Below are 22,844 nucleotides of genomic sequence, written 5' to 3'. Positions count from 1 at the left end.
CCACATGGTGGCTCACAACCATCTGTAAAGAGATCCGATGCCCTCTTCTGGTGTATCTGAAGACAGCTACAGTGTACTTATATATAATAAATGAATAAATCTTAAAAAAAAAAAAAAAAGGGGATGTCTACTTCTAGATCCAGCCTAAGCTCTCTGTGTCCTATCTACCACGATGTGAGCAAGCCATCTGGATAAAGTGCCCACTGCCATAGAGCAAGCTGCTTTAGTCACCGCACTTTTCCTGCCATGAAACTGCCTTGTACAATAGTCATGTCTTCCCTTAAGTGACTTTTGTTTGGGATTCTACCGTAACAAAAGCAACTGCTACCCCCAAGGCCTTCTGGGAGATGATAGAGCCCTTAGGAAGCAGGGCCTAGTAGAAATTTATGTGTGTGTGTGTAGACTAGTTGTCAACTTTAGGTGTCTATTTCAGTTGCTTTGTACCTTAGCTTTTGTGAGAGGATCTCCCACTGAACTTGAAATTCATCAATTCTACTAGACTGGTTGATTCCCTGTCTCTGCCTCTCCCGTGCTGGAATCACAGGTACATATCATGGCAAGTTTTTTTTTAATTTTCCTTTAAAGATGGGTCCTGGGGATCAGATTCAGGTCCTCCTGCTTGAATGGTAAGCATGTTACCCACTGAGCCAGCCTCGATGGGAGATTGAGGTCAACGGGATAGACCCTGAAGGAGACTCTGGGACTTGGCTCTTCCACACAGCCAAGGTAAGATACTTTGCTTCTCCATATGCTCCCATCTGCCTTGCCAAAATCCCAAAGCCTAGACCCCCTCTCATGAACGAAACATGTAGAACTATGAGCCATGGACACGCCCCCTCTTCCCATTCTAAGCTGAGTTTCCCAGGGCTTTCTCTGTAGTAATTGGAAGCTGGATATTACTTGGTTCTGTAGGCTTTGACTTTTTATTTTTCCAAAACGTACTTTTAATGCTTTAACCTCCCTTTTGGCCCACCACCCACCAGAGGCAGTGGAAAAGAAAGGTTATTAGGATACAGAGGAAGTGGACCTGTTTAGAAATAGTTTTATGGAGCAAATCTAATCTGCGTTGTCAGGTAATCAGGAGTTCGGTTCACAGGATTCAGCAGCGGCAGCTCGGTGCACTCTCTTTCTTTTTCTTTTTCTTTTTTTCTTTTCGGAGCTGGGGACCGAACTCAGGGCCTTGCACTTGCTAGGCAAGCGCTCTACCACTGAGCTAAATCCTCAACCCCTTGACTCTGATTTTTAACAAAAAGGTTTAGCTTAATTTTTTTTGACAATCCCAGTTTCACACACACATATGATGTATTTTGATCGTGCTCATGCTCGCTACCCCACTTTGGCCTTTGGAGCCCTATCCTTTCCAACATGCTTCCCTCCTGCCTTTATGTCTTTTCAAATCGTAGATAGTCCACTGTGCAGAGTTAGCTCTGTGTACCATCAGCAGTTGTTCATTCCCAGCATCTCAGCATTTTGACCAGTTACAAGGCTCTGCGGTAACCACCCCCGCTGCACGTTAACACTGATTTTTGAGTACAAAATTTTCATTTTAAGCTTTCACTTTGTATTATCATTAGTGTGCATGTGCTTGTGTTTGGGTACATATATGTATGTGTGTATGTGCAGGCTTAGGCAGACATATGCCACAACATATATGTGGAGGTCCCAGGACCATGTAAAGAGTTGCTCCTTTCCTTCCTGTAACAGTTTTTCAGTATTTTGTGGTTTCTTTTTTCTTCTACCCTTCTCTCCACTCTGTCACCCTTTCAACCCCCTAATCCTAGATAAGAGAGAGGAAGAAAATAGAGAGGAAAGGAAAGAGATCCCTGAATAAAGTCAGGGGTGGGAAAGGGGGAAACGTATTAGATTACTTCCTGCTGATAAGGGGCGTAGAGTTCTCTGGGTCAAGACTGATCTTCGTCTTCAGGATAACTGATTTCTTCTTGTTTCTTGTCTATGCCCAACAACAACCAACGACCCATCCCACCTCTCAGGGCCTTAGCGTTTATATGTCTTCTGAAGCGTCCCACAGGATTCCAAATGGCACACAATGGCAGAAATGGTCTGCAGCTGGCAAAAAATCACACCCCTGCTAGGGCACGAGACAAATCATAGTCAGCTGCTATGAACAGTTCATTTCTCCTAACTTCAAAACGACTGGAAGAACTGTTCATAATATTCTGGGTAGTGCTTTGAATGTCCATGGACAGCCTTGACCCCACCTCCCCTTAATTTTAAGACAAAGTCTTACTGAATGGCTTAAACCTTCTGCCTCCGTCTCTAGAGCAGTGGCTCTCAACCCAGGGGTGGGGTCATGACCCCTCTAGGGGTTGTGTAGCAGATATATCTTATGTATCTGATATTTAAATCTGCAGCAGCAGCAAAATTACAGTTATGAGGTAGCTAAAAAATAACTTTATGGCTGGGGGTCACCACAACGTGAGGAAGTGTGTTAATGAGTCGCAGCGTTAGGAAGGTCGAGAACCACTGCTCTAGGGTAATGGGGACTATAGGCCCTTACACATAGCACAACTTGTTTTAATTTTTATAAACATTTCTGTTTCTATTTTCACTTCTGATTTCCTCGGCGTATAGGCTATTTCGAAGTATGTTGTTTCCTTTCCAAATAATTTAGGTATTTTACAATGATCCATTCTTGTCTTCAAATGTAGCCTTTACTGGTCAGAGAACATATTTGCTTGTGTGACTTGAACCCTTTAAAATAGGTTGCCAGAGATATTTAATGTGTTATTTAATAGTTAATGGGTTATTTTAACTCCAGACTATGTTTCTCTTCATACATACATCATATGAATATAAAGAACTCTGTGTCTGGATGGGGGTGTACACCTGTGGCACAGCACCTGCCACTGTGCGAGGCTCTGGCTTCAATCTCCAACAACAACCACAAACGTAGGGGATACCAGAGGGAGAGAGGAAGGAAAGGAAGGGAGGACAAAAGGAAGGAAGGAAGGGGAAGTGGGAATGTGTCTGCAGGTGGAGCAATCTAGAAATACCAATAAGGCCTTTGTGTTTAAGGTCAGTAGTTGGGCTCAAGTCTTCTATATTCTCAGTGAGACACAGGATGACCCTTTGCCCAAAATGCTGTCTGGATATTGAGAGTGGTAAGCACACCCATGGGCTGGCGTTCTCTCTCTCTCTCTCTCTCTCTCTCTCTCTCTCTCTCTCTCTCTCTCACACACACACACACACACACACACACACATACACACCAAGAGATGAAGAGGCTTGACAACCCTATAGTGGCTTTCTAGGGAGTACAGAATGGCTTTCTAAGTAGGTTCTAAATGGACAGGATAGGGAGAAGAGACTGGCCAGGGGCTTTCAGAGTGGTCAGAGAAGGGCAAGTTGAAGGCATGTAGGTGGGAGCCTCAGAGGTTGATGTGACGCTTTTATTCCTGCCAATGTGAAAAACAGCCATGCTACCCTCTCAGACTTCCCAGATGGGTACAAAAGGGGAAGGCAAAATGAAGGCTGTGGACAAGCATCAGACACTGGGCCAGACTTTTTTTTTTTTCCTTTTTTTCAGAGCTGGGGACCGAACCCAGGGCCTTCCGCTTGCTAGGCAAGCGCTCTACCACTGAGCTAAATCCCCAACCCCCAGACTCTTTTTTTTTTTTTTTTTGGAGCTGGGGACCGAACCCAGGGCCTTGTGCTTGCAAGGCAAATGCTCTACCACTGAGCTAAATCCCCAACCCCTGGGCCAGACTCTTGATGGTAGTGGCTGTCATCTTCTCGTCACGTTCATGACTAAGATGAACATTGGAAGGACTGTCATGGATTTCTCTCTGCAGTTTTGTCAGTTTTGCTCACACATTTCAAAGTGTTGTCTTTTGGTGCACAAACAGTTGGAACATGGTGGGCTGACCCCTTTGTCATTGTAAAATGCTTCTTAATTGGCAATGTCCCACTATGAAAACTGCATTGACATTGTAAGACCCACCCACAGTGTTAGGATGGTGACTGCCTTTTACTTTTGTGTGTCTTTAAAGTCCAGTTCTTAGAACTACTTCCACCCCTTTTCACTGGGATGGTATGCCCATGTTCACCTTTTACCTTAGCCCATGTCTTTCTTTAATTTTTTTTTAATAGGCAACATGTTTGAATCTTGCTTGTTTATGAACTCTAACCTGACAATTCCTTTAAACTGATCAGACCACTTATATACCATTATAAAATGTGGTCACTACCATAGTCAGGTCTAAGCCTATTGGCTGTTTGATTCTGGTTTTGTCCATTCTCTGATCCACGTTTCCTATGAATTGACAGCCATGAGTTATAAAATGACTTCTGTAGCCCTCAGCCCCTGTCTGGCCAACTGACCCTTGTGCGGCTGGCCTGATGGGTGACTGCCATCCATGGTTCTGTGTAGTCTATGACTCTGTGGGGAGGGGCTGCATGGGCTCCATCTCATGAGCCCATGTAGAGCTCAGGAAAGGGTGCTCCTTACTCTACATTTTCTGCCTTTGAACTTCTCCCCTCCTTCCTCTTATTTTCTTTATAATCTCGATTTTCACTTGGTAGCTTTGAGGTACAAGCGGAGTCAAGTATAGATAGATAGTCTCCGCCTTACAAAGGATTATGTGCCAAAAATTCAGTGAACCATATTTTATCTACTGAATGCTATACCCTCCTAAATTCCTACAACGAAGACCCAACCACCATGTAGATATATGGGGAGATGGAGCCTTTATGAGTGGGATCCTTGAATGACTTTTACACAGTACTAGTAAAGAGCTCTCAAATATGCTCTTATGTTGCCATGTTTTTAATATAAAAATCTTGAAATCCTTTTTTAAAACAAAGATTGGGTTCCCTTACCTGCTAAGACTGATATCCTATAAGGAGCACAAATACAATCTTTCTGTGTATGAGAAAGGCCATGGGGGTCATAGAGCAAGATGGCTACTATGCAGAGCAAGAGAGAAGCTCTACAGTTTAACCCACAGTATACGTGGGTACTTGATCTTGGGTGTTCCTGCCCCTGTGAAGTGGCATGCAAGTGGGCTAACCCGTCTGTGGTATTTCCCATGGCATCCCTGAATGACTAAGGCACCATTTGCCTTTGTTTTCTACAAGTCAAGGCTGGACTCCTGGTCTAGGACACCATGTGTGGTTTGTATATGCTTAGCCCAGGGATTGGCTGTATTAGGAGCGGTGGCCCTGTTGAAATAGGTGTGCCACTGTGGGTGTGAGTTTTAAGACCTTAGTTCTAGCTGCCCAGAAGCCAGTCTTTTCCTAGCAGCCTTCAGATGAAGATGTAGAACTCTCAGTTCCTCCTGCACCATGCCTGGCTGGGTGCTGCCATGCTCCCGCCTTGATGATAATGAACTGAACCTCTGAACCTGTAAGGCAGTCCCAATGAAACACTGTTCTTTGTAAGAGTTGGTCATGGTGTCTGTTCACAGCAGAAGCCCTGAGACACCAAGTTACCTGTATGTTTGAGACAGATGTAGAAATCTCACGATTTCAAATGCTGAGGATCTTGGGAAAAAGTGAAGCTCTAGCTTTTCCTGAGTCCTAGAGAATCAGCTAGATCTCCAAGGCAAAACTTTAAATCTCAAGGGCTGTGCACTTGGTCATGATGGATTGAGATGGTAGGATGACCTCTAGTAATGACAAAGTCTAGGTGTTGGGAACAGCTCCCATACACAGCTGGAGGACACCCTGAAATGCACCTAGAAGCTAACACCACCCAGACCCAGCTTTGTCATGTTTTGATGTTCACAAACCCTAGGGGCGGCCTCAGACCCACTCCTGTGGGCAGGGATAGGTTGCATAAATTATTTCCACAGCATGTTTTCCTGTCAAGGCAACTTAGAGGATGCGGGTTTTCTTCTGAGGGTGTACATACACATGTACACATGTATGTGGAAGCCAGAGAACAAGGTCATGAGTTGTGGGAAAACTCTGCTCATTAAGGCTGAAGTCTATCATCGACTGTTCAGCCTTCTGGGGCTCAGCACAATATGGAGGATTCCCTTCATTGGCAGGATTTCTCCTTCTCCAACCTTGTCTCGGTAGTTGAACACCAACTCCCCCCTACACACACACACACACACACACACACACACACACACACACACAGAGCCCTGTGGAATGTCACCTAGCCTTCGATTACAAGGTCAACTTCCTTTATCCTGATAAGAACCCATTCAGCTAGCACCCGAGATTCTTGAAATGGTTCCCCCGAGTGAAGTCGATTTGACTCCCTGTAGCTGGTCCTAGTATGATCATTCACTGTATGCACTCACAGGGCTTCCTTACCCCCATCATCTTTGCTCCCTTTGCCTGTGTGGACGACGTCAGCAGGTGATCCACGGAGGCAAGGAGACCCACGAAGGTGGCTCCTCATCAGCTGTCTACCTCCCTTCTTGTGTATATGTGTACTTGTGTGTGTGTGTGTAGGTGTTTGTGTGTGCACTTGTGGTGTCAGAGGCCAGCTCTGGATTTTCTGTCTCTGTGGCTCTCTACTTTGTTCAGACTGGTCTCTCACTGAACCAACAGTTTGGCAGATGACCAGGCAAGCACCAGGGATCATCACTCTGGTACATACACTTACGCAAGTGAATGTGTGACCCACTGAGCCATTCCCCCAGGCCTGCTTACCTCTCTGAGACATCATCTTCCGCTGGCTTAGAACTCTCTAAGTAGGCTAGGCTGGCTGTCCAGAGTTCTAGGGATCTGTTTCTACCTCTACAGCTCTGTGATTACAAATGTGGGCCGCTACACCTGACTTTACATTTAGGCTTTGAGGATTGAACTTGGGTCACACATTTTACTGAGCCATCTTCCTGTCCTGGTTTCCTGCTTTTTTTTATGTGAGCTTTTGACATACTCCATCATGGGAGAGTATAGATCTCCCTGGAGCTGGTGGTCTTGTTCTCCACCCCCGAGAGGGTTCAGCCCCCACGTTGGCTGGTTTCTTTCCTGATGGCATCCACAGGTTCTGGAAAGGAGGCTCTCTCAGACCTCCGCGATGCTCTCCCTTTGGTGGGGGCAGATGACTTTGGTCTCCTTGGGCTAGAGAACAGACCATGTGACATGGAGCTGTGGAAGCTGCATCTGAGAAGGGGCACTTGGTGAGGAGCCTCCAGGGATTTGCAGAGAATGGGCTGACTGACCTCTCTCTCCAGCTCTTCATCTCTACTTCCTACCTGCCCAGAGGTCCACTGGAAAGGAGGAAGTTTGAAATACCAAAGTCCTGTCTCCCCCAAAATATGTTTTATTCTTGCATTACATTTGTGTTTCCAATTGTGAATAAAAAAATGGTTAGAAAGTGGTTACAAAACAGCGTGAATGGACTAGAGGGGTGGCCGCCCTGGGCTCTGCTGCTTCTTCGCCTGGATGATGCAGTGTAGGCCTGGTGTACGGGCCGGCTCAGTCGGGCTTTTCACTCTCAGGATCTAGAAAACAAAACGGCCACAGCTCACTACTGACCTCTGAGGCACTGGCTCTCACCGAAGGCTGGACCCTGGTACCTATGCACACAGCCCTGCCTAGGCACCTGGCCCATTTCCCAGGAACTTCTAAAGCAAAGGAAGAAGAGTAGGGACAGAGCCATGCCAGTAGGTGGCTGTGCACTGTACAGACAGCCCTGTTCTCTGCACAGAACTGGGCTGACTGCCACCTGGATATCTTCTAAGAATAGCCAGACACTCGGCAATGACCGTGTAAGCTCAGAAAGACAAGGCCTCTCCCCTGTTCCACTGGACCATTCTGGATTAAGCTGGCCTCGGAGCCCTGGGAGAAAACAGTGACACTCAATTTCTGCTTCTGCTTAGCGCCAGTGCCAAGATAAGGGAGGCACAGTGGTACAGGTGCAGGGGTTCGAACAGAAGCAGCAGGCCTGGGGCTAGATCTTGAGACAGCACCTCTGACAGGATGAGTCTCATGTTGTCCGGACCAGATCTACAGTGCACACAAACAAGGCAGTCCCCCGAAGGGTTTGCCGAACCACAAGGCAGGGCCTTTCCCTAAACCGGCATCTTTCAGAGTGTTCTAGGCTTCTCAGGAAGGCCAGTGCCTCTCATATGAGCTAGGCTGGCCCTTGCCCAACTCTAGTTAACAAGCTCAAGCGCCTGAAAGAGAAGCCCCAGCAACCATGAGGGAGGAGAGACCAGGAGTTCCTATGACCCAGTGCCAGTTCTAACGAGATCGGAAATGCAGGCTGCCATCTGTGAGGTTTACCCTTTCCACCTGCACTTTTGAAAGCAATGCCTGCCCAGGCACAGTGGCTTGCGGACTAGCCAACAGACTGCGGGGTAGGCTGCAACACCAGGCTAACATCCTGGTGACAGGGGCTCCGGGCCACACAGCAGTACCAGTGCCAAGCAACCGGCAACCCCACCAGAGGCTTGGTTCTCATCTCCCAGGTCTATGAGCTCTGTCCTCTGGGGTACAGGACACATGGCTAGTGGCTCCAAGCAGAGGCCAGGCCAGGCCCACCTGGGCCACCCATAACTATCTTCTACGAGACCAGTCAGCCTGGCTTTGATGTGAAGAGAGGGCAAGAAAAAAGCTGCCGTTTCACAGTATTTTCAAGCAAACATTTATTTTTTTCTCCTTCACGCATACAGACTCTTGGGGATCCCATGCCACTAGCATAGTCAGAGTAGGAGAGGACTTGGGCACAAGAGGAGCAAGATGACCCAGGCTCCGCTTTACTAAGTGGGCCTGGGTGGTGTTCAGACCAGACACAGAGGACATAAATCTCTTATTGCAGCATGGTGGCCAGGTAGAAGCCTTTGCACAGTCCCCTGAAAATTCAATTCTAATGAATTGATGGAATATCGTGTATTTAAACCAAAATAATTTAGCTGGTTCTCCTGGGTATGGCTGATCTGAACAGTTCAGAGCAGAGTTGGGGGTTGTCACCTCAAGCAGCCCACCCTCTAACTGGAGGCAGAAAATATTCACCCAGAGGGGACTTCCATCTCCCATCCCCACCCCCAGACCAGTGTCATGGAAACCTCCAGAATTGTTCCGCCCCTCAGTAGGCTGGCCTACCATGGCCTGGAGAGGAATTTGCAGGGTGGGGTGGGCAGAACACAGGCCTCTGTGAAAACCATGGAAAGGGAAGAAAGTGAGTGGGACCCCTGAGCTGGATGGTGGGGTTTGTCTGTATGGTGCTTACAAGGGCTATCAGGACATTCGCCTGGCAGGGTCCTCACGGCTCGACAAAGCTGGTGACACTCCTCACAGGGAGAACGACTTCAGGTGAACCCTGTGGCTCTGTTACTGAAGATACCCAGGGTGACCTCACTCCATCAAGGGCTGAGCGGAGCCTGCATTTGCAGGTCACATTGTCAGTGTTCCCCTGTTTCTGTTTAAGAAGGCTTTTCACACGCTTAACTAGCTATCTGACGCACACTTGTACCCCATTCCCGCCTCGGCAACGTAACACAGTGGAGACAGCAACACGCACATCAACTGCAATGAAACCCACTCTCGAGGATCAATGGCCTTTTTAGGTATGCATTTCCATCAGGAAACAGAAAAGCTGGGATTCAAGGCACTGAGCTGCTGCAGGGGGATGACCGGGTTCTAACCCTCTCACAAGGACAGGCCGTGGGTGTGAGTGAGGACTGCCTGTGTAGACTGCAGGAACCTAAGGGTAATGGGGTCTGAGGCAACAGGGAAAGTGTCTTGCTGCCCTCTCATGGCCCCCTGGGCTGGGGCTCTGTGCCTTGCGCCCATGTGGAAGAGCCAGGAGGAGGCCAAACCACAACTGGGTTCTTCCACACGCTTCAGAGCGTTCCACTTGGCCAGGGGCAGGGCAGGGGGCTACGTAATGTGCAGCCGGGGACCTGGAGTGCTGATAACAGGTGGCCGTAGAAACACTGGAAGCACGGGGACCTGAGTGGGGCTCTGACTGCTCCAAGACTCCTCTGGGTTCCCTGAGGCCACCCAGGGTCCCCAGGACACAGGAACAGGGAACAGGCCTCCATACTGACACAGAGGCAGTGCACAAGGAGGGCCCAAGAGGCTGGAGTGGACAGTACCTGGTGTGGGCACAGGCAGGGCTGGGGTGACTCCAGGAATGGCTGTGCTGGACAGAGGGCCAGGTGCTGGGGCCAGACACGATGTTGCCACTCCTCCTCGAGGCACAGATGTCTGTGAGACACAGAAACAAAGAAGAAGGCACAGAGGGCTGCAGTCAGTTGGTTGGTCTCCTTGTGTTGTCCAAGTGTTGGTGTGGGAATGGCTAGCCTCCCTCCCCTGCTCACTACACAGAGGCCTAGGTGGCCATGGGTCATAAGCTGCAGCCGTCCTCCAGCCAGAGCATGTTTGGAGCAGAACCTTCAGGGTGTGGAAAGGCACAGAAGTGACCCACACATTTCCACCCGGCTGATACCATGGCATTGTGTGTGATGGCCTAGTAGCACGATGCAATTATACTAGCCCGGGAGATGGGGACTCTGCGGGCAGCCCTCTGGTTTCTCAGGCATGTTGGCCTTAGAGGCAAGGGAAGGAGTTGATGGCTTCCAGAAGCAGCACCTCTAAAGACAGAACTGGATATGACTAGAGCAAGAGAGATCAAGGACTGGCAGTCTACAGCATCCTAAATGAAATACTTGGGAAACCGAAGACAGTAACTATAGAAGATTTAACATCACAGTCCAGCGGGCTTCGATTCCGCCTCACTCCAGGGTAAGCCCCACTGGAAGGGCTACACTTAAGAGTTCCACGGTGAGCATTTGCCTAGCGCATAGGAGGAGGCCCTGTCTTCTCTCCTCAGCACCACAAACATACAGATAACATAGAACACCAGCTAGCTTCCCCATACAAAGTGGGATATATATTCCCTAATCCCTTACAGAAGGCATGCTCAGCAGTGAAGGCCTCTGTGGAGCCAGAAGCCAGACCTATTGAGGGGTTAGCATTAGGCCTTCCCCACAGGGCTCCTTCATGCCTCTGGTCAATACAACAAGGGGACCCAGCCAAGATGAGACAAGGAAAGAAAAACCGTATATCTGCAAATGACAAGGTGATGTGTACAGAACCCCACAGGAATGGCTGAACAAGCAAATTTAGCAGGACCATAGGCTTCGAGGTATCAGAATCAGTCACATTTCCATGTCCTAGAAACATACAACTGGGAGATGATATTTCCAGAGCTGTGTAGTTTATGACAACAGCCCTCCCAATCATTAACCACCATAGGATGAATTTAATGAGAGATATTAACACCCTACAGAGATATAAAGAAACAGATGTCAAGTTCACAGGGACACGTAAGACTGGTAATAACGATAAATCTGTCCAGTTCACTGACAGAATCTACTGCCAAGAGGCACTCCAGTGTGTTACCTAAAACCTGCAAGCACTTAGGGCTCATCAAAACCATGGACGTCCTGAAGTTCAATAGCAGATGCTCTTTCTATCCCTCTAAATCAGCTTAACAAAGCTAGAGGAAGGCAAGGACTGTGTACCTTGACACATAGGTATACAACAGCTAAAATAGAAAAATGTAAAAAAAAAATCAAATTTAACCTCTTCTACTTTACACTTGCCTCTAAGAAAGTCCAAGAAGGGTCTGTGAGAGGTCCTGTGTGTAAACATGAGTTCAGAGTCCTAGCACCTCAGCCAGGTGTGTGGCACTTAGTGTGGGGGAAGGGCAGAGACAGGTGGATTCCTATAGCTCGCTGGCCATGAGGTCTAGCTAGTCGGTGAGCATCAGACTCAGTGAAAGAGACTTTGTCTCCTAAAAGCTAAGGTGGGGATAGATAGAGAAAACACTACATGTTGATGTTTGGCCTCCATATACATGTTCATATACAAGCAGGCTAGTACATATAATACACCACACATACATACACACATGGTGGGGGGATAAGGCACATATGAGTCACATAAGACAAAGCAGACATAGCAGACTCCCACAGACCATTAATAAAAAGAGAAGTCAACCCTGACCAGGCACTTTATAGAAGATGCCTGTTAAAAACAAATCAAAGACAAATACAAGACAATAAAAGAAAAAAATCTGAATTTGACATAAAAAGATCTCAAATTATTTTCACAAACATTAAAACCTCACAGGGCAATGCAAGGAACCAAGGAGCAAAGTGGAGGGGAAGGAAACAGAAATCCAGAAGATGCGGCATAAATAAGATATGGCATTGAAAAGTTTGGCCTGAGAACTGTAAACATTTTTTAAAATTTATTTATTTGTGTGTGTGTGTGTGTGTGTGTGTGTGTATGTATGTGCATGTGTGTGTGGTGTGTGTGTGTATGTGCGTGTGTGGTGTGTGTATGTGTATGTGTGTGTGTGGTGTGTGTATATGTGTGGTGTGTGTGTGTGTATGTATGTGCGTGTGTATGTGTGTGTGTGTGGTGTGTGTATGTGCGTGTGTGGTGTGTGTATGTGTATGTGTGTGTGTGTGGTGTGTGTATATGTGTGGGGTGTGTGTGTGTGTATGTATGTGCGTGTGTATGTGTGTGTGTGGTGTGTGTGTGTGGTGTGTGTGTATGTGTGTATGTATGGTGTGTGTATGTGCATGTGTGGTATGTGTATGTGTATGTATGTGTGTGTGGTGTGTGTGTGTGGTGTGTGTGTATGTGTGTGTGGTGTGTGTGTATATGTGTGTGTCAGAAACCACCAACTTGGGAATGACAAACAGCGGGGGATCGAGCACACTGCTAAATGATTACATAGTGACTGATTTGAAAGTCTGGGTAAACTTAGGGACAAGGTAACAATTACCAAGGAAACAAAATTTAACAAAACTGTCAAGATGTGACAGAACACCCAAATGGTGTTAGAACTGGAAAAGAAACAGGGTTCCTAAGGCAAGCCTTCTCCTAGAGAAGGACGGATGTGTGCGTAGTTCCACCAGCAACTCCTATAGCCCAGGCTGGGGCGTGCGGTGTTCACTCCAGTCCTCCAACTCCATGTGTGTTTCAAAAGCTTCACAGCCCAAGATCACAGAGGGATGTTTTCCACCCTGAAAACAACACCCACATGATCCTTCAGCCCAGATGGATTCACCCATGGACTTCACGAGTCACTTAAAACAGAAATAACACCAATCTTCCACACACTCCTCCAGAATGCTGGAAAAGTGGGGACACTCCTACAACCAGCTCTGCCAAAGCCTTACTATGTGCCAACGCCTTTGAGGGTGGGCTCTTGGCTCTGCCCCGTGTTGGTCCCACTTGGATGCAGTTGCCACTCAGGAATGAGGTACACCTGCCCTCTCTGCAGAGCCAGATGGACACCATGCAGATGGAGGTGGATCTGTTCACAGTGAAGAGTGTAGACAGACTTCGGGCTATCTAGCTCAGGGATTCTGGTGTACCTGAGTTCTAGAGTCACAGACTCAAACCTGTCCCCTGCTGGTCACAAGGACCATAGGACGTCACTCTGACCTCCTGATCATCACAGGGGCAAAAGGCCTAATTGTTTTGGATAAGATGGACCCTGACCTTGAAAGCCATTTAGCAGGATTTTGCCATCTGGCATCCAGGATTCTGGCAACGGCTCATGGCCACAGCCACCGTGCCTACTACCATATCCCTCCTGGTAGAACCAGTACCCATGATCACTCACAGCCCGAGCCTCTCCAGAGGCCTCCATGTCATGCAGCTTCTGCGTCTGCTTCAGCTGGTTGAGCGTGGGCTTCACTTGGGCCGCCCCCACTGTCTTCGTTGTCCACTCATCCACCAGCTTGTGCAGATCATCCGTGAAGGTGCCCTTCTTGTTGTTGCTGTTGTTCACCTGCGCCTGGACGTGCAGGGTGGGCTGGGGACCTGGCTCAGGGCCTGGGGCCAGGCTGCTGGTGGAAGACCCTGGGGAGTCATATAGGCCAGGATTGGTGACGCCACACACTCACCTGGCACCACTGACAGGCTGGCCACAGTCATTCTCACATGACAGCTGGGACAAATCAATGGCCTACTCTGGCCAAGCAACACCTTGCTTCAAGAGGCGGTCTGTATCAGAGGGCTTTGCTACCTGGTGCTAGACACCATGAGGACCCTGTGAGGCTACTGGGTGACTGGGCTATGCCAGTTTAAGTGGTTTAGTTTTTTAAGTTAGGCCAGGGAAGGGGACCCTGAACAGTTGACAGTCTCCATGAAGAGTCTACCCTAGGCCCACCACTGCATGTCCCGTTAGATCCACATGTGAGAGCATGGGTAGTTCATGCTACCTATAGCCAGATTCAGGGGCACAGCCTGACACACATGGACACTGGCATCCCAGGGACAGGGTCAGGTTCTCAGGCTTACTTTTTAGAACGCTCAACAGAGGAGCTCTGCCACCAGCCTTCCGGCACCCCCTGGACATTGTGCTCTTGTGTATTCTGATTGTTTAGCAGTTTGGAATCAAGATAAGGAGATGGTGCCTTTTCTTATCAGAGCATTTGGGAAGGTGGTAATGAAAGATATCATACTCAGAGTCCCTCGGGCATGCTCCACACCCTCCAAGCCACAGCTAGGTGATACTGGGAGGCAGGGAGCTGGGAACCGGTCCCCTGACTAAATAGCTTGTTTGCCTCACTGAGAGACTGTTTTAATGGCCAAACACAGGACTTGTTGATTTTTCTCCTCCCCTCCTTAGCCTCCCAACGCACATAATTCCACCTAGCAATTTTGAATAAGCCAATTATACACGCCTCAGAAAAAAAAAAAAACCCAAAGAACAAAAAACCCCAAACAGCTAATGACCATCTCTTCAAACAAGCTGTTCCAAAATATAGTGAACTTTAGTGGCCAATGATGGGGAGGCAAGGACGAAGGACTACACGTTAGTGATGAGACTCAACAGACAGCTACCGCTATATGAGGTTTTCAGCCAGAAAACAAAACAAAACAAAACAAAACAGGGGTGGGAAAATTAAAAATAAACAGACAAGGGAGAGCAGAGGGGTGTGTGTGTGTGAGCGGCCCAGGTTGACTAATACCCATTCAGCCTTGGTATCCCTTCTTGGGGAAGCATTCATCGTTAGCGCTGATGCCTAAGGTTTTGGAAAAGGTCCCAATTAATAAACAGCCATAAATGGACGCTGCAGAGAAGGACAGGCCTAATAAGAGGTGACTGGCAAGATAGCACAAATTGTAGGAGCCATGGAGACACAAAGAGGAGCTAGGAGGAAACAGCTATCCAGACAGGCAGAAGCAAAGCAGAGCCCTGTGGGTCAGGTGCAGAGCAGGCCACACTTTTGTGGGAGGCCCTGACGCGCGCTAGCCACGACAAAGCCCATGCAATGAGAGGGGACAGAGGAGGTAAAAAAAAAAAAACCCAGATAATTACTACTGCTGTGTTCTTTGCCTAGGCAGAGACGCTTCAGGGCTGACCCTGTAAGGGAAGAACAAAGGACACAAGACCACAGGGTTAGGCAGAACAGCACACACCGATCACGCTACCACATGTAAGCAAAAGTCATCAGTGTGCAGGGAGGGGGGACAGACACAGGTAGCGGTCGGAGAGGGAGGCCAGTCTGGCCTGGGAGAACGGGGTGACATCCCCAGAGTTCGTGTGCAGGCTCTCATGGGCTTCGCTGAGGAGGCAGAGGTACCAGGGCAAGCCTCCAAGCTCCAGGGAAAAGTGTTTTGTCTCTAAAAGCATATTCCAGAAAAAGAGAAAGAAAAAAAGAAAAGCAGAAAAAAACCAAACCAAAAAAAAAAAAAAAGTAGTTGTAGATCTCAGTGCTTGGGTTTCAAACACCAGGCCTTTAGGAGCCCCACTGGTTGAGGCAGGGGAACCCACTGAAAGTCAGCCATGGGGTCCCTGAATGGAGCCAGGTTCAGCCTGGGCTGGCCACCAAGGCCACCAGAGGTTTTCCAAGTGCAAAAAGATACATTGTTTTGCAGGTCTGAGGCCAATTCTGGATCCCAGATGGCTGCCTTGGACCAGGTCATACAGGGACACCTAACAGGGACATTAGAACCTATCTTGGGGTTGATACGGATTTGGGGAGACACTGTACCTCTTTTCTATAGTTTCCCCAGGGGCATGAGAAACATTGTTATTGGACCAGCACTAAACAAGTCTAGCCCCACTGCCCTGAGCCCATCTAGGGTTGGGTGGACAACATACAGAATGTGACATCTGGCAGTATCTATAGGAGTGGAGTAACCCAGGAACCCAGGGCCAGCATGGGCTACAGTAGGTGCTGCCATTCTATCTTAACCTGTGGCTTACTCTAGGAGGTATAACTGGCAAGGAAGAGCTCAGACTTCCCCAAGGTCACTTGGCAAAGCCACACTAGCATAGCAGGTCTGTACTCCAGCCCTTAGAGTCCCCCAGTCCTAAACGGTGGTCTCACCTATGGCACTGGCTCACTCACAAGTCAGCCAGGTTAGAGGTTTGGGAAATCTGAACATTTACAACTTTTCTAGGGCTGGTACTCTTACCCTGAGGGATAGGGCAGAAGTGCTGGCCACCCCTTGGCCAGAGTTCGTGGAACCCAAGGTGTGTGTTGGATCTGAAGTAGAGCTGCAATGGACTTTAATTTGAGTTTATTCTATATGGTCTTTAAGGCTACAGTTAAGGGGAGGGGGTTGATGTGTTTTGTCAAACAATTCAATTTCCAAATAGAAAGAAGGCTGCAAGACAGGAGGAATCTGGAAAGACAACATGTATTGCAGGGAGGGAATCCCAGTCTACTTTTGGAGGAAACGGGGCTGTGGATTGGGGACTCAGTCCTGGCTATTGTCATAGTTCATAGTGTGCCAGATGGACTGGCTGTGGCTGTCACCAGACTCAGGTGACTATGGTCATTAGCTCACCCCTCCATATCCCTCCTGGACTGGCCCCAGATGCCCAGGGTACACAGCACCAGCCTCTAGACAAATCAGTGTCTGTCATTCTGTCAACACTAAGGCCGCACTGCTCTCTGCATTGATGTTGAACCTCGGGGGAGTATCCAGCACCATGCCGACAGCCCTGCGGATTCCTACATGGCACTCAGTAACCACAGACACCATCTCTGCCTGGGGCATCTGATGAACGAAGTTGGCCCCCACCTCCACTGTGCCAGGATTGGGACCGGCAGACTCTCGCTACTTAGGATGGCACTAGGTGAGTAATCAAGCCAGCAGAGGCAGGATGGTTTCAACCAGTCCCATCCTAGTCTCCTCAGACACCTACTGGTCCCTGCAGTGAGGTGAGGTTTCTGCATAAGGAGATGGTTCAAACCATGCACCACTGCTGGGTTGACAGCACATCCTCTCCACCATCCACAGCCAGGGCCTTGGCTGGTAACAAAGACTTCTCAAGCATGGCAGAAATAAATCTCAGAGTGAAAGACTAGGACAGACACTTAAGAGTGGCTGTAGCCTGGAGCAAATCCTCACATCTGTTCTCTGAATCTCGGTATTCAAATATCATCGATGAGGTTCACAAGAACAGGCCTCTGCGGAGATAGCCCTCATGGTACCAAGTGGCTCCCACACAGCATGCCCTAAAGCCAGCCCAGATGGCTTAGCCCCATCCCAACCTCCCATAGGCCAGTTCTAACTACAGACCACTAGCCCTGCACACTTCCACACTACCCTGATGTCCAAGGCAAAGATCCCTCAGAACTGTCTCTATAAGGGATAATCTTATTCACAAGTAGAGAAAATAACTAAAAACTACCCACGAAGCATCAGCTCAGAAACAAGATGGCTGCCATCAGTGCAGGGTGGCTCAGTTGGCTTTGAGCTGCATATCCCTGGGTCTTACAGAGCCTGGAGCTTACACATCTGCATACACAGTCCTCCGTGGTAAGCCTAGGTTACAGAGTTGGGATGCTGTCTCTCTTGTGCTCTGTTGGGGACCTCACTGTATTCTCTCTCACTGCTCTCGCCAGTAAGAGATAAGAACAATCCGAAGTGGAAAAGGGCTGGGAGGGCTTAAGAGGGTCCGTGAGACGGCAAATGAGAACAGGATGAAGTGATACATCATGAGATCTGTTTCTTAAGCCGCAGCAAGAAACGAGAGGTGGCCGTGCCTGCCTGAGCATGTGTTGGTAGGCTGTACCAACAGTCTCTCACCTACAGGAGCCCAAGTGTGGCCTTGGCTTCGGGCTCACACCTCTTCTCTTATGGTTAATTGTTCTTTAGAGTAAGCATGGTGGCACTGTTTAACACAGAGAAGGACAAGCAAGTGCATTGCTGGGTCTGTGCCAGGACCCTGCCCAGGCTGGGAGAAGGGAACTGATTTAGGATCTACCCTCCCTGGAGGCTTGTGGTGGCCTGAGTAAGAATGGTCCCTGTAGGCTCATGTACTTGAATGCTTACTCATCAGCGAGTGGAACTACTTGAGAAGGATTAGGAGGTGTGGCCTTGTTGGAGTGGGTGTGGCCTTGTTGGAGGAAATGTGTCACTGGAAATGGGCTTTGGGGTTTCAAAAGCCCAAGCCAGCTTGGTAGGTAGGTACGTAGGTAGGGAGAGAGAGAGAGAGAGAGAGAGAGAGAGAGAGAGAGAGAGAGAGAGAGAGAGAGAAATGGGGGTGGGTGTTAGAGAGATGGCTCAGCCATTAAGAACACTGTCTGCTCTTCTAGAGGTCTTGAGTTCAATTCCCAGCAACCACATGGTGGCTCACAACCAACGATAATGAGATCTGGTGACCTCTTCTGGCCTACATGCATAATACATAATTAAATTAAAAAAAAAAAAAAAGCCCAAGTCAGGCCCGGTGTCTCTCTCTTCCTACTGCCTGCAGACCCAGATATAGAACTCTCAGCTGCTTCTCCAGCACCACGTCTGCCTGTGTGCTGTTATGTTCCCCGCCAGGCTGATAACTGAAACTCCAGAACTCTAAGCAAGCCTCAACCAAACGTTTTATTTTATAAGATTTTCTGTGGTCACGGTGTCTTTTTACAGTGATAGAGCACTGACTAAGACAAGGTCTTCTCTCTACCCATAGCCTATTTCCACCTCCCTCTTGTCTCAGGTTCAAATCTGCCTTTGGAGCCCTCTCTGACTCTGCCTGGCTCCACCAGAGACAGGTCCCCCAGCTCACCCAGTGACCCGAGCTCAACCTGACCTTCAGGGGCTCTTTCCTTCTCTGGGCTTTGTGGAAGCCCAGATCTTTCTGTACTCAACGTTTAAAGAATATTTTGTTTTCCTGGAGCCTCCTCTATCTAGGAAGTTGGGGTGTCACACACCAAAGCTGTGAACTGATGCCCTCTAGGTTGATCAAGGTCACCCCTAATCACACAGCTCTAAAGAGCTAGGCATACTCTGAGCATCTGAGCAGCTGCCTGCACACTCTGTCCGGAAAGTCCTTCTCTCAGGCTCTTGGCCAGGCTCCCTCCTTCTGCTACTCGTCCTCTCATGCTCATGAAGCGCTGCTCACCCCACACTCCTCTTCAGGACACTCTGCAGGTTGCCCAGAAACCATCACACAGACAGACAAATGGACATCTTAGTGAGAGGCCTGGATCCCTAGAGCTCAGAGGCCAGCAGCATGAGGGATAAAAGGGCCTTTGGGTCTTCATTTCCATAGAGTGGGCTGGCACAAGACTCTCCATACTGTGTATCACAATGAATCACAATGAGAGGGGCCAGAGTAGGGACCCACCTGGGCCCTGCCTGGCAGCCACTTGAGAACATATAGGGGACCTAGAGTGCTGAGCCAGTCCAGCCTGGTTTGGCAGGCCAGACTATGAACCAGCAAACTACGCGCGAGTAGCACCACACCTGAAACCACCTGGCCAAGCCTGCTCAGATGTCCCCTCTCCTCACTCTGTGTGTGTGTGTGTGTGTGTGTGTGTGTGTGTGTGTGTGTGTGTGTGTTAATCTCAGGCCAATAACTCACAATAAAACCAATGAACACCATTTAAAAACACGACCTGAGATACAAAAACTGCTCTCATGTGACTGTGATTGCTGTGACAAATTACCACGTGCTCTGCCCTGGGGACAGGATGCACCCAGTGTTCCAGTTGCTATCACACCTAGTGACCGTTCTCATGTGAGTTGTGTGCCCACAAGGCACAGCAGGAGAAGCCTCAGGCAGGCAGGCACCAGAATGATGCTGGCAGGAGGAAGACCTCCCAGCCCTTCTCATCCTCAACTCAACAACTGACCAGAAGAAGCTAGAGAGACGCACTGCAAGCCAGATGTCACCCTGCCACAAATGGGCAGACTACTGAACAGAGGAGAAGATGCCAAGAAGCCCCTGATACTTGCACATAGCCACAAGCCCTGGACCCGTCCACCTTGAGAAGGAGGACCCACTCTGTGCCCCTGATGCAAGGAGTAGGAATGCCAATAGTCCCTACCACAGACATGGCCTCTGAGTCCCCACAAGCACAATGTATCTTTATTGTACAAGCAAAAAGTCATGTGCCCCAAACCAGTATCTCCAATCCAATTGTCAAAAAGCTCCTTTTTTTTCCTATTTAAAAAAAAAAAACAAACAAACAAACCAAAAACCTAAAAGCTCCCCAGCTTTGGATTGATCTGGCAATCATAATGAGGGTTAAAAACAAATCATAGCGGGGTTAATTTGTCCCAGTAGGTGGGCACTCCTGGGCACTAGAAACAAGTCCCAGGGTCTGTGAGGGAGACTGGCACTGGGTTTGAGTCTGGTGGAAGTTGGAGAGGCTGCCTCACTGGCTTCATCCCTGATGTTGCATGGGTTAGTTGAAGTCTATGAAGAGTGCTCCAGCTGGGAGGGAGAGGACAGGGACCCAGGCAGGATTAGGTTCCAAAGCAAGAGCTATGTGGAACGGGGCAGGTGTCTATTCATCTTTTTGTGTTGGAGTTAGCAGAGAGTAGGGAGAAATGACGGAAGGGACGAGGCCCCCTGTATGATGGGCTTGAGGACCAGGAAGCCCTGGCTGGAGCAAGTTCTTTGTTTTGTAGCGCAGGGGATAGAAAAGGACCCAGGGCCTTTCTTTTGCATGCTAGGTAAGTGCTGTGCCGCTGACCTATTACACCCCCCTGCCCCTGACACCCCTGAAGCACATTCTTAGCATCTCCACATGCAGGGAACAATGGGAAAGAGGGTGGAGACACAGCTGGGTGCTGGGCTTCGGCCCTACACAGAAGTCACACCTTCCAGGGACATTAGGGCTGTATAAGTCTGCTACATGCATGTGGTGGGAGTTCAGGTACATGTGTGACACACTGGTTATCTGGAGAAGGCTGGGGTTGTCTTTTTGTTGTCATTGGAACTGGGAGACAGCAGACATGTATACTGGCCACGATTGCAACAGAAAAGAAAACTACGTTCAACAGAAGAAAAGAAAAGACATGAGGTGATGGGAGGGGTGCAGAATGAGCCGGCATGTGTGGGGTGGAGGGGCCGTGGCAGATGTAGGTAACGCTGTTGCACATGATTTTGGTGCCTGGATGCAGCCAAGAGCATGCACACAGCTGTCTGGAGCTGGGTGACTATGGACACCGTGTGCAATACGAAAGGCTTGTGGGGTCCACCTTCTGCATGGAGGAGGTGACTTTTAGGGGTTGGAGTGGCATCCTATGAAATGTATGAGAGGTAATGAAGACGGGGTAGGGGAGGGGAGAAATCGAGGGCTAGGAGGTGGGAAAATACAAAAGAACAAATACAGACAGATGGACACAGATACGGGTCCACTGAGGAATCGAGCACGAGGCTTGCTACTAGACTTATAGGCCCCTCTCTCAGACGTTGGGTGGTAAACCGTCCAGCCTGCAAATGAATATAAAGGGAAGAAAACAGAGAGACACTTATCAAGTACAGGTTGCTGCGATTCCTCCTCCATACCAACAGCCACACCAGCCTTGTAACTTAACATCCACGGCTCCATCTAGCCCAGCCCAAGCACCAAAGCCACTGACCACAGAATGGGAGGAGGCAACGGTAGGAGCAGAAGAGAAGCGGCCCGGAGGAGGAGGGGTGGGGCAGGTGGGGCACCTTTATCGGTCACCATGATTTCTCTGGACAGAGATGGTGAGGACAGGAAAGCGCCTTATCGAGCAGCGGCTGCCGTCCATGGCAGTGATGAGTAGACATCCCAGCCTGAGAGCTGAGCCCTTGTCCCCTAGCCGTCCCGTGGACTTTGGAAGGACCCGGTGTTTAGCACCGTCTGGCTCTGCTGTGGGAAGCAGGCAGGGCAGGGTAGCCAGGGCCTAGGAACAGGCATCGCAGAACACAGCAAGATGCCAGGCCCCGCCCCCCTCCCCAGTCATTGGGCTGATCCCTCCTGGTCATGGCCACTTCCTGAGGTCCACTTTAGCAACCCATCGCCTGCCTCTGAGCCGCTTACATGGCGGGACAATTCCATTCTTTGTATCCAAAGACTATACCTTTACGATTTTCTCCCTCTCTCTCTCTTTCTCTCTCTCTCTTTTGTTTTTGTTTTTGTTTTTGTTTTTATAAAGCTGCTCAGCAGCCTTAGCTGTGGCTCTGGCCCCCTCTACACACACAGGCGTGCTCCTGGGACACCACCGAGGCCCTACGTGGCTGGCACATGCTTGGAGACAGGCAAGCTGGAAATCACCTTGGCCACGCGCTCCGCCTCCATCACTGGCTAAACCGGAGCAGATGTCTGTGGACAGGGAGGCCCGAACGGAGCAGGGCTGCTGAGTCTGAACTGCCTTGGTGCCCGGGGGCGTGCTGGCGTGGGCAGGGTCCTTAGTGGGAGGGCCTCTGCTGGAGTCAGACAAATGACCTGGGCAAGGGGGGGAGAAGAGGTGACAGGCACCATGAGGCGCCATTGGGCAGGGGTGTGGCTGGATTGGCTTCCTGCTCTCTGCTGGGTGACCTTGGGGATAGTTGAGTCTCTTGCAGAAAACCAGTATACAGTCGAGCTCCTGGTCTGAAGTGCTGGGGCCAATCAAAGGAAGTGCCCCCTCCCACCCCACCCCTTACCAAGTCCCAGTGCTGTGCCAGACCTATGCTG

General features: G+C 49.3%; 1 protein-coding gene and 1 non-coding gene across 22 annotated transcripts in view; both read right to left on the bottom strand.

Moving 5' to 3' along the window:
- Window positions 1-3,640: 3,640 nt before the first annotated feature.
- Trnaa-ugc8 (transfer RNA alanine (anticodon UGC) 8) lies at window positions 3,641-3,713 on the bottom strand. Its single transcript has one exon. It is a non-coding gene; the product is annotated as a tRNA-Ala (tRNA).
- A 3,502-nt stretch (window positions 3,714-7,215) lies between these two features.
- The window catches only part of Wnk2 (WNK lysine deficient protein kinase 2), a 109,227-nt gene continuing 93,598 nt past the window's right edge, over window positions 7,216-22,844 (bottom strand). For 6 of the 21 annotated variants that reach the window (XM_063276355.1, XM_063276362.1, XM_063276359.1 and 3 more), the window contains 5 exons: window positions 22,443-22,613; window positions 21,533-21,631; window positions 15,278-15,322; window positions 13,574-13,812; window positions 7,216-10,134 (listed from right to left, as the gene is read on the bottom strand). In XM_063276355.1, coding sequence (XP_063132425.1) covers window positions 9,805-10,134; window positions 13,574-13,812; window positions 15,278-15,322; window positions 21,533-21,631; window positions 22,443-22,613 — 884 coding nt within the window. In that variant the 3' untranslated portion in view covers window positions 7,216-9,804. The remainder of the gene's footprint in view (window positions 10,135-13,573; window positions 13,813-15,277; window positions 15,323-21,532; window positions 21,632-22,442; window positions 22,614-22,844) is intronic. The other 15 variants (XM_063276361.1, XM_063276366.1, XM_063276360.1 and 12 more) reach the window with 10 other exon arrangements.

The sequence above is a fragment of the Rattus norvegicus genome, chromosome 17 (genome assembly GCF_036323735.1).
Source record: "Rattus norvegicus strain BN/NHsdMcwi chromosome 17, GRCr8, whole genome shotgun sequence".
Classification (NCBI taxonomy): domain Eukaryota; kingdom Metazoa; phylum Chordata; class Mammalia; order Rodentia; family Muridae; genus Rattus; species Rattus norvegicus.
This window is presented reverse-complemented; position numbering and strand designations above follow the sequence as displayed.